The sequence below is a fragment of the Hetaerina americana genome, unplaced genomic scaffold (assembly GCF_022747635.1).
Source record: "Hetaerina americana unplaced genomic scaffold, ioHetAmer1.1.p SCAF_130, whole genome shotgun sequence".
NCBI classification, from domain to species: domain Eukaryota; kingdom Metazoa; phylum Arthropoda; class Insecta; order Odonata; family Calopterygidae; genus Hetaerina; species Hetaerina americana.
This window is the reverse complement of record NW_027286404.1, coordinates 17,506-30,224: the sequence shown is the minus strand read 5'-3', so window position 1 is coordinate 30,224 and position 12,719 is coordinate 17,506. Positions and strand designations below refer to the sequence as shown.

The following is a 12,719-nucleotide window of genomic DNA, read 5'->3' as shown; positions in this document are numbered from 1 at the left end:
TCACAGCTCAATTCGAACTCCATAGCAGTTCAACAATGCTCCTCAAGGTCTCAACAATCACAACATGAACAAAATGCTACCAGTATTCAGTCTATTATTGACAGATATCCAAACAAATGAAAATTCTGTGAGTACTTATGGTAGCTAAGCAGTCAAGTTATGCAATAAGTATATATGCATGACTCCATGAGAAGGATGAACATTCATTAGTTATTTTAGTACCCTGAAAGCCACCGCTAGGGTGTGTAGCAGGGGGCGAATACACACCAGACTAATTTTGACACTACCATAGTCAGACAATGTTATTCTGATCCCTTATCGTTCGTGGAAAAGATGACATCTAAAATCTATCTGTTCTACCCGTAATCACACTAATTTTACTGACACGATCTCTCCTACCGTAGTACGATGGGGGAAATTATACACTTTCAACATCACTGCTAAAGAGATGTCCTTCCAATTCATGCAGGAGATTTTATCTGTAATTTCACCTAGACTACAGCCATGATTCCCAGCCTAGTTGCTCTAATATTTGTTTATCATAACAATATTTTACAAATCTAGTTCCTCTATGCTGCATGTGATTCAATTCGGCAATTAAGATGGTGCATCAAATTTTTTCTTGATGGAAAATGTCTATGCATAAAAATTTATAAGTGGCTTACAGGGAACAGATGCTGAGTTGACTACTTTTAATGTCTCACCCTGTGGCTGGAGAAGTAGATTTTGAGGGTGAATACTCAGCCAGAGGATTTCTCCCAGGTTGAATACCCCAAGGAGAATGAGGGGGTCATTCACCGCAAGACTTTTTGGGTGACTAGGAGTGATTGGTGGAGGGCTTCAAGACAAGGAAGAGCCATGGGAAATGGGAGATAAGGCAACAATCAATTTGGTTTCACTGCTGCCATTGATGCTAAACTCAAAACTTGGGGATTTTTTGACATAGGATCCATAGAAAAGCAAGTACATGGGAATACTTTTTTTAAAGTTCTAAATGGACAGCAACTTTCATAGCCATTCATAATTACTTTGATTTGACATAACAACATAACCATTACTTAATACACATGGAACTAGACATAACTATTAGTACATCAGGAATACGAGATATTTCCCCAATACTCAATTTGAGGGATAAAATGAGATTAGCCAACAAGTCAAATCAATAGATGCTAGTTTAGAATAAATGACACCTGAAGGAAGATGAGTCCCTAAACCCAAAAGATATCAATAGTTTATTTTATGATAATATCTATCTTAAAATTTAATCACAATGAAACTATTTAAATACCTGCATTAGACCAGTTTCTTCTGGTGGTAAACATCCATATGTTCTTTCAGGTTCCCAAGCACCACTTTCAGGATTGTAAGCTTCTTCCACAGCACTGAAGCAATGGCTGCCAGGTTTTGCCGTACATGTTCCATTCACTACATTGTCTGGGCAATGCCCATCACAGTAACATGTGACACCTTGAACCCCCATTGCTATACATAAATGTAGTAATGAAGCCATTAGGAACAGAGATGAAACACTTCTTATCATCTACATGTAAGATAAGCACCTTTAATTATTATTATTAAACTAATCCTAATCAGTTATTGGAAATGAATTTTTAAAAGTATTATCAAGAGCACACTGGCACAATAGCACTAAGCAACACCAAATCACAAGAGAACAATGGAAATAATTTCTACATCAATACACCAATAAACCTCACACTTTCATTAAGTTTTCACTTCCATTACGGCCTTCAACATCCCATCTCCAATCAAAATGCTCTGCATTCACCTACCCTGCCTTCTTTGGATATCTTCCAACAATCCTTTCTCACCGCCCACCGTGCCTAACACTTCTTCATTTGTTATCCCCTCCATTTAATTTACCTTTCTCATTGAACTCCACACCAATATCGTGTTTGGTATGAAAGCAACACCAAATACTCTAGATGAAAATATTGATGCTATATGTTTATCCAATATTGATTAAAAGCAGTAGCAAGCAAACATTGCCTCATGGTAGCATCAAAGTAGTTGGTCATTATTGCAGATCTAACTTCAAAAATGTAGCAGCTGCCATTTTGGTTAGGAATAAAATAAGTGCAAATGAAAATATTTTACTCATTCCTTGAATAAGAATGAAAAATGTTGAGCTGTGTGTAGTAGGCATGTCTTCATTATGTTAATACTGAGAGGAATAATTCAACACACCTCCAAAAGGACTTGAAGACATATTTATAGAAAAATTAGACATTCCTACAACAATAACACAGTAATCAACCCGAAGGTCCGTTTGGCAGGTGATGGTACAGTTCACCCAGTACTAAGCCCAACGGAATGTAAAATTCACACATCAGGGTATGGGGGCCAGTTCCTTTCCCTGTCCTGGTTATGGTTTCCCAGGAAGATATGGTACCCAAAAACTCATAGAGCTTGCGTGGAGCTGAGGGTGCACAGAGAGGCTTGTCTGGGAATTGAACCCTGGACCTCAGGTCAGTAGCGCATCGCTCTAAACCTGGAATACCGCGACCCACTTATAACTAATAAAGGAAAATAAAGCAGTAGTAATTTGAGGTTCCATTACAGACTTTGAAAAAATTCAATTAACAAAAGTGATGTAATTACTGCTCCCATCCCTCATAATATGACCCAAAAAGGATTAACTCATGTATTGACCAATTCTTCATCGAGACATACTCTAATGAGCAGGCCACTGACATAATTTGTACAGGGCTTTATGATCAAAAATTAATCCTTTTACCATTATTGTACAATGGTGTCCAACAGAAAAAGTCAGGCACTGAATTTATTGAAATATTTTAACATCAAAAGAAAAGTGGGAGGATGTCTTTAAAGGCACAGATCTTGATCTAAGTGAACAGCTTGATGGATAAAATATCCTGTTTTCATAATGTTGCAGTTCCCATTAAAAATTTCCCGTCAATAATTTTGAAAGCAAATTTACATTATAGCCCTGAGCTAACAAGAGAAATAGCTAAATTTTTGCAGCAGAAAATGAGCATTATACAAACAGTGCAATGACTCAAATGTTCCAGAGTTAAAAACGTACTAAAAAAATTACTTTACAACTCTGAGAACTCATTATTCATGCAAAAAATTGTATAATGACTCTGTAATAACTCAATCACATTAGAAACATAACACAATTTGGAATGTTGCAAAGTACGATTAGATTGGACAAAAATAATACTGCAGCAATTAAACACCCAATGTACATTGTAATGGTACAAGAGTATTAGATCTTCAAAAAATCTCCAATGTATTCAACAACTACTTAGCTATAGTACTTTCTAATGTTAGTTTTCTTAATCAATTGTCCAATATGAGTACTCCCTCTAAAATAATCATCCCATGTGAATTAAAAACCTATCACCCAAAGTGAAACTCCAAGGATTATTTATCACCACTAAATTAATATTTATCAGCACTTATCTAAAATATTAACACTCATTTAGTGTTAATGGTATTCACATTGCTGTTACACAAAGTTGCAGCAGGCTTATTGCAAAAAAATTGACTGAAATATCTAATGTTGCCCTAAATTGAAGTAATTTTCCTGCAAATTCTAAAATAGAAAAAATTCAAACCTCCATTTATAAAAGGGGAAACATTCAAAGCTAAACGTCTATTTCTCTATCCTCATACTTTTAGAAAAATACCGGAGGTGTTTCTTTAGCGGCAAATTATTTTTTTAAAAAATCATGAATACCACAATAACCACCAATTCAGCTACCAATAATTCTATCATTCATACTTCCTTCTCATTTACAAGAAATAAATGGGCTGCTTTGGATATTAATAATTACATTGCATGATTGTTCATGCATCCGAGTAAATCATTTGATAAGGTTAACAATAAATTGAAAAATGTGAGGTACCTAAGAGATCAACTCTAGGACCACTACTATACTTAAGGCATATCAATGATCTGCCTTCAAGTACATCCCTCTCTCCTGAAATTCTCTTTGAGGATGACACAAATTTTTTCTTTAACAGTTTAAATTCCTTTCTACTAGTAGACTCAAATTCAATCAAATTTTAATAACTTGCTCATGAGATTGGAATTGTAACATAATACTGAACATGTTGAATTACACTGTAATGAAGCTATGCATCATGCACATGCTGGAAAAAGTACTGCTATGATTGGTGAATGTGACAGACGACAAACGAGGGGGAAAACAAAGCAGACTGCAGTCAAGGTAAATTATCAAGTCTTTCAGAGGTGAATCCAGAAAAATTACATTAGTTGAAGATGGCCACGGGACCTTGAGAAAAATGCAATGATTGAAATTCCACAGGAAATGACTACTAACCAGTGAGAATGCCTTTGAGTATTATTCCACTGTCATTCAAAATAATAGGGATAATTAGTCAAAGGATAGAAGAAACAATTGAAGATAATCACTATGAAAACCAAAACAGCACCCATAAAAATAAAAGCACATTTTGTGGACTTAGACAAAGCCTTTGACAACATTCACTGGAACAAAATTTTAATTGTTGAATACACTCCTTTAACTTCCTGTTCACTGTCATTCCTTAATAGTGATCACCCCTAAATATTTCTAGGACTTTACCAGCCAGTGATAATAGATTTCAGCAGTTGCAATTTTTTAGTGCCAGGAATTGCAGAATCTGGCACCTTCCAATTTACACCAGCTATTCCAGAGTTATTAAGCTTGAAACAATGAATTTAGTTGAGGGCACAGTTCCTACACCAAGTTCAGGACACAAAAATGAAGGAGCTAACCTGATTGATGAATGAAATAGGTGACTGAAGTGCCATTGGGTTACTGGCGAATGGGATGAACAAGAATGGCTAAGAATGTAGCTCTATGCTAAATTAAGTGCATAGCAGAAATTTCGTTTTGTTAAGCATAAAACTTTTAAATCAATGATTATAAATTATATTAAGATTAATTAATCCCTTATTTATTACATACTCTGAGACTTGAGATTACCCATTAATTCAAGGAATTTTGGTGCCATATAGACGTATAAAGAATAATATTGAAATCACCATTTACTTGATGATCTAATTGAGAGCAACTGATAAAATTCCAGAAACCAAACCTTCCCTGTGATCTTTTAATGACAATGATTAGCAAAAACTCATCAAATGAAAATTAAATATTTCTATTGTGGTCATAGAACCTGCAGTTAATTCAAACCATCTCCAACACTAAAAAAATACCCTCATTCACCACTCCAGATACAAAAACCTCACCAACTGTCAGGGGCATCACTAGCACTGAGAAAATATTCTCACCTAGCAATCCACAGGATGACGATGTGAATCCTGAATGTTTATTACACCATAATCTATGGGTACAAGAATGCCTCCTTTCAGAAGAGGTCAATAACTTCGTCATAACTGTCAGATTTGCCTTTTCTATTATTCAATTTTAAGAGGTGACTAACCTACCAGGGTAGCTAGAAACCTATTATCAGAGCAAAAATGTTATGCTAGTTCACCAATGACGACATGGATGGACTAATACATTCACGAAGTGCATTGCCACTTTTCAAAATTTACATTAATTGCTGATTAAAAATTCTGAAGAAGACAACACAGGAACAGAAATTTTTTTTCATCGACGAGTATGTAATTATGAGTTGAACATCGACTGCACATGATGATGAAAACGAGCATGGTTATTTAAATAGTAGTATCATTATGCTGATGATCCAAAAAATCAACCATTCCTCACTAATCCTAAAGAATCGGCTGAACAAACATATGAAATAAAAACACTTGAGGTTCTCCACGGGCTATAAGATTCTAATTAAATCATTCCATTAATCTTCTCCTCTCTCTCTCACACACGGATGACCTGTTTAGCGGGCAGAGAACTCCTGATTCAAATGGGCGATATGAATAGATTCGAGAAAATATTTAAAAAATACCTGAAAGTAAACCACATGCACACTACTGTAATTTACTTGAAACATTACAAGATGTCCATTGGTTGGTTCTATGAGCACTTGGGATTTACTACCATCGTTCCTACACAGAATTTTCAAACGTATGACTAATGGTTTCTTCTTGGAGTTTTGAAGAAATGCATGTTTAACACGCCATGTAATGGTCAACTACCAACGTAGTTAGATACTTTTATCTACTATCGCCTTATTTCTTAGGGTAGAGGCAAATTCATTCGAATAAGATACAAACAGCTATTGCATTAGAGAAATATTTAAAACTGACTTTCAAAATGCACGCTACTAGATATTTAAAAACAACGAATACCATTACAAACATTGCACAGCGGTGATATTAATTAAAACCAACCTTTACACTAAGCGATCTTATTCGCGTGAGAAACTACAGCATTTACCACTGAAAGACCATTTTAAAGTTAAAAAAATTAACCAATTAGATGCAAATGCTAGTTCTGAGAAACTGTGCTTGAGTAACAAAAACATCGTAATGTCAAGTGTATAAGTGGACAGCATTCGTACGAATTCAACACAAATCATTGCGCATACATCTACAGACAGAACAGAACGCTACGGTAACTTAACACATTAATGAATAATTGACACTCATAAATTAACAGGTAGATATGAACGAATGCTTCAATTTTGGAATTGTAAACAAGGCTTATTAAAAATGTAAATTACGTAAATAACACCATTGGAATTGATAGCCTCGAATGTTTACGCAAAAGAAATTGTATTACTTTACGACCATTAATATGATTACTCACCGTGATCAAATTCCGCTAAGAGTATTGTTATTCCAGCTAAACAGCCATTCCTAAACATCAACAGACGGCGACCCAACACCGCCATTTTTACTTAGGTTTCCAACACATCCGCCAACGCCACCAACGATAAATGGACTTCACGAGAACTTCTGTAGAAGTTCAAAATCGGAATTTCATATGTGATAGTGAGACAAATTAATTGTCTTGGAAGAGTTTCTGTGTTCATCCAATTTTGCCACTCAAAAATTGGTTTTTAATTGAATTTTCTGTTCTCAAACCGCCGCTGGCACCAATACAGAATTTTGAGGCGGGAATTTGATTCGTTTAAATTCAGCTAATATACTTTTTAGATGGAATTACAATTTAAATTTTATACATTTCGGCGGAAAAATAAATGCAATTTATAAAACAATAAATTTATTCCGCTCAAAAGTATTATAAATATTCTTGCGAGTATTTGTGGATAATAATCATTATATCAGCATTCATGCTCCATAGAAAAATCTGTTAGAATAATAACTCGTCTCTTTTGGCACACTGCGGACCACTTGTAATACGTAAAATTGTGGCATTTATACTATGCATATTTAAAAAATTCTCTTGCATGTAAACAAAAACCTCCAAGCATTAAGTACCGGATGTAAAACCCATCATCACAGCACAAGAAAAAATCTTTCAGTAAATCTATGTGGCTTCTGTAAGTCTCAAAAATTCTGTTCAAAGATGGGAATTAAAATATTTAATGATCTAGTATTAACTGCAATAATGATAAGCTTTGCCGAATTCAAATCAGCGATGCACTGGTGGTTATCATATAAACTCTATATTCAACAGATGAATATTTCTTACATACTGTTACTGATATTGCCTTTTATTTTTCCAGGCATATATTTAATGCTTGCTTATTCTTGAAGAGGTCTATTGCATTTCTATTATTAACATCCACGAAGTAATTTTAAAATGATGAAGTACTTAACACACTGAATGAATTATAAAAGATTGTCATGCTCATGAAAAATATTTGACCTTGTTATTTCAGAGACAATATTAATATTTCAGAGATTTTTCACCCAAATTTATTGAATTATGGACATAAAAGATTTGAAAGAAATGATTGCATAAAAAATAAAATGCCAGTCATCGCCTCTCCTCACTCTGTAGAAGTTCATCTATTGCACATACACTATACCTGTATATATATCTAATGGTTATCCAAATGCCCTCTAATATCTAAGCATGGATATAGGCATATTATATATTCACTGTGGATATTGCATGCAAAGTACACAATATATAATATATTTCCCTGCCCATCAGATGCACCCTAATTTTTTTGGTCCATGTTTAAGAAAAATACTTGGATCTGACAGAAACAGTCAAATTAATTATATGAAGAAAATTAAAAAAATCAGCAGTTACATATATATCAACATTAATTCATCACAGAATCCCAGAATCCCATTCGTCACTACTGGGTCAAAATACGTTTCAGCTGCCTTGTTTCCATGTGAGTTTTTCTAGGGAAGTACTTTCAACGAAATATTAAAACTCTGTTGCTTAATACTGACACAAAAAAGTGATAATATTGACATTTGTGATCACAGAAACCAATATCTATGCCTGTTACAGAAAAAAATACATAAGAGTAATTATTTTCCCCCAAATTGGCTTGAGCTTCTTGGTCAAAATTATACCCCTTGTGCCCCTGACCCATACGATGTAGGCTGAATTTAGACCATATTTAGGAGTAAAAAATGGCACTCTTATGGGCTGAAATATGTGACAATTCCTGCAATAGACATTAGATATGCATAAAAATGTAAAAATTAAATGTCAGGTATACAGTAAAATAAATACTGTTTTTCAAACATTTCACTGTGCAAATTGTACGGTTCTTAAAAATCATGAATACTAATTTGTTTCTTTGTAATTCAATATTGCTTTATTTTGGGTGGCTATTTTGTATGATAAAATTGCATTCCTTCTCTGCCATTCACCTAGATGTGTAGATATGTTCATGTGGTGTTGTTATATTGTGTTACTGAATGATAGTCTCCCCACATTGCTAACCTTAAATACATACGCTAACAACTGGCAATGAGGATGTGATCAACAGGGCACCAAGAAGCTATTTCCTATGACGATACTTATAGTAAATATTTTCCAATAAGGTGACTAATTTCCAAGTTCTCTATTACATGCCACAATACAAGTATGGTGCCCTATGACAATGAACAAATCAAAATGTCAAGTGCCTGATTATGTGCTAGAGGCAGAGTTCAAAGCTATGTTTATTCATTTCAATCCTCATTTGCCAATTTTTCTTGTGTGTAATGCCTCTGCAAATATTATCGGGAAAGTGATGCCCCATGTGATACCTCATAGTGGCAAGAGGCCAATAGTTTGCCTTTAGGTTTCATTCCCTTAAAATTTCAGAGCAGAACTATTCACACAGAGACAGGGAGGCTCTTGCTCTGGTTTATGGATTGAAAAATGTATCTATCCATTAGTAACAACCCCATTTTTAACACTTTTGGAGATGACAAATGCATTTTTTGGATTTTTCATTATAAAAGGAAACAGCCATTGAGGTGGTGTTTATACCTGGTCAATATTGATTAATAGTTGTAATAAAAATCCACCATTTATCAAGGAATAGCTGATATTTTCACTAGATGACCTTTACAAGATGATGGGGCTGATGAGTATTTTCCAAAACCAGTAAGGGTGCTGTTGTTAGAGGAGGCCTCTTACATTCCTCCCATCTCTCTCTCTTCATTTAAAGAGCCCACCACAAAGGACCCAGTTCCCTCAAAAGTTCTTCAGTTGTTCTTCATGGCTGGAGTTTTCCAGTGACTCAGAAGTCCAAGTTTATCTCTGGTAGAAAACATTACAGCTCTGGTAAATACCACTGAATTTTAATTTACACGACCTAGGCTTGGTTTTGTTGGTCTGCAAAACTTCCAAGTAAAAATACTGAAATGGAACAGTAATGTGCAATGTATTCCAGATGAAAAATTACTGTAGGGTGATACTCATAGCAATATGATGATCATTCAACCCTCCAAACCAAACCACCAAGAAAAAATATTGCAAGAAATGACTCTATACTATTGCAAATGCTACAAACAATTCAAAACAAGTACTCAAAATATATAATTATTGACACATTGCCATTTCAATATATCTTTAAACAAAACCCGCTGTAAACTTGGATATTTCTTTAGCATTATGATGAGGAAATTTGAAGATTCCCGCATAAATTCTCATGTCATTTACTCTTCAGTATTTTTGTATTGTAAAAAATCTTGTAATAAGTTTTCCTTGCTAGTAAAGCACCGTACTTGCAGCTACACTATAAAAAATTCACTATAGGAAATGAAACATTATCAAAGATCAGGCCTTATTCAAGTCTGCACCGCCCTGTATGTAGGATCCCCTCACATGAAGGAATAATAAAGGAGGGAATCATAAAATATATAAGGGGCAATGAGAAATATTAAAATTAAGTGGATGAATGATGTTTTATATGATTTTTTTCAAATTGTGGGAAAACAAGAATTGGGCTCCCATTTCATCTCTTTAGGTCCATCTCCATTTCCCTCTCCTAGTGGCATTTTCCATGCTTTGAATGCAACAAACTCCAAATACAAAAGTCTATTCTTTTAGGATTCACATGCCCATTATGTGGACTACACTATACCTATATGTATAATGAAAATATCACATTACCAGCACACATTACATCAAAGGAATAAGGAATGCTGGAAGTGATTATTACTATGAATCTATCCAATTTAAAATATTAACCTACATCTAAAAAATAGCCTGCAAGCCCCTGCAAGGACGTGTAGCAGGGGAATGGGTGTTAGGTCACCACCCGTAAACTAGAATGAAACCAAATGCAAAACCAAATTATGTTACCTCTACACAATTATTGATTGGTTCATGCACTCGACAAACCTTAATCATATGATAGAAGGTACTTACATGCAATAATATTTATTGAGAGGATACTTTCTTCCGAATCATGCTGTAGAACTGTTAAAAAGATGGGTCTTTTAAATGAAAGCCATGTATTTACCCATTCCATGCTCATCCAACATCTGAGCCTCCACTGAAAATAAGAACATTTTCATGGCTAGCGTTCAACATTAGCTTAATTGGTGGTAGTAATGGGGGGTCAACAAGGCGCTTCTATTACCTTAATCTTTGAAATGAGCAGTGTTTTACTGCTTTTAACACTTCATATGGGAATGACTAGTGAGCTCATGTTCATGGCCAGTAGGCAAGAGTAGGCAACAGTTAATCATACCATCTTAGTTCATTGCATGGTACTTCAATTCAGATGCAGATAACAGTCATTAGTAAAAAATTAATTGCCTTCTGAAAACAAGCGCTGACATTGATAATGAATGACAAAGTGCCGTGGTGTGCCTTAGTTCTCTTTAACATTTCCATTGTCTGGAAATACACCCTAAGAATAAAAGAACATCTCTTCAACCTCCTATTCAATGATGCACAAGGTGTGCTCAAAAAGTAACGTGAATTTTGTAATTTCGTATAGTGCATAGTGAATCTTGAGTTCCATCCACAAAATCAAATGATCAATGTTCTATTTACAAGTTCAATGGCATTTTCTTCAAGCAGTGTGAAAAAATGCCCACATTCGTAATTAAACAAGCCATGTATTCTGCACCAGGATAATGCATCCGCTCACTCTGCTCACTGCTTGTTCGTAAATGTTTTCCTTAGAACAGCACTTTAATGAAGTCCCAGCCTCCATATTTTCCAAACATGGCCCCTTGTGACTTTTTTCCATTCCCAAAAAAAGAGAACTTTAAAGGGATGTCATTTTACAAGACTAGATGAGATAAAGAAGATACCACTGAGAGAGCTAAGAGCTATACCAAAGATCGAGTTTCAGGAGTGTTTTGAGGATTGGAAAAAGGAAGTGTTCTGGAACAAAAGGTCAAAGTAGTAGGGTATAAGAAAAAGAATTTTTATAGACAAAGAAGCTTCACATGGAGGAGAGATTTCATGAAGGGACATTCAGTAAGGTTGTAAAGAAAAGGCTCGCCAAAATTTTAATATGTAGTATGGTTGGTACAGCACAGAAATATGGTCATTAAATCAAGATTAATGGTGATCCCTGCCATTCACTCAGTCTTATTTTTTAAAGCTTTTTGTCTACAAGATTTTTTTGTTATGTCCCAATTACTTCTGAACTCCTTAGTTCAAAACACTTCCAAGGTAGGTGAACTGTTCCGCCTGCTCAAATATTTGCCCTGCTATTAAAACGTTTAATGAACCTTCTACTTTTGCAAAAACTTGACAAACTTTGATTTGTTATAGCAACCTTCTTTTATAAAAGGAATGTCTATAGCAAACTATTAAATTTGCGTTTTGAGTGAGGGAGGGTAATCATTAACAAAAGAAGCTTGCGAGTGGATTTACCAGAGCATTTGGAAGGGTTTTCTAAATTTGGTATTGTAATAAACGAATACGGTTGGAGTACGAGGAAAACTTCCATACCTCGAAGCCCGAAATATGTTTAGGGAAATGAATGCCCCTACTTTCCCTCGCTCATTCACCAAAGTCGTATTGGAACAAATAAAGAGCGCTACAGTGTCCACTCAAACCGAAAATAAAAGTCCAAATACCGAAAAAAAAATTATAACGTGTGAAAAACAGAACATGCACCAAAGAAAATGATTAGTACACCAAAAGTTGTTATTTCTTATAGCTAGTAGACAAAAAACCAAAGGCCGGCAAGAAAATACACCAAAGGACGCGAAATATCGCCTTCCCCTAGTCCACAAAGGAACTCCTCCTGTGTGGAGGATATGGACGAGTCCTTATCGGAGACAGAAGTCACTCTGGCAAGGCTCAAGGGGAAGAAAACCTGGATCAAGAGATTGTCACTCCCGCAGCCTCGACCACCTACAGCCGTGGAGCTGCTCGGAAATTTCGCCTGTTTTACTTACG

At 35.1% G+C, this 12,719-nt stretch overlaps 1 protein-coding gene across 1 annotated transcript in view; it reads right to left on the bottom strand.

Annotated features, from left to right (window-relative positions):
• The window catches only part of tkv (serine/threonine receptor kinase thickveins), a 31,308-nt gene extending 24,492 nt beyond the window's left edge, over positions 1-6,816 (bottom strand). The window contains exons 1-2 of the mRNA XM_071583348.1: positions 6,732-6,816; positions 1,292-1,485 (exon numbers count right to left, since the gene is read on the bottom strand). Of these exons, the coding sequence (XP_071439449.1) occupies positions 1,292-1,485; positions 6,732-6,816 (279 nt within the window). The remainder of the gene's footprint in view (positions 1-1,291; positions 1,486-6,731) is intronic.
• Positions 6,817-12,719: the final 5,903 nt, after the last annotated feature.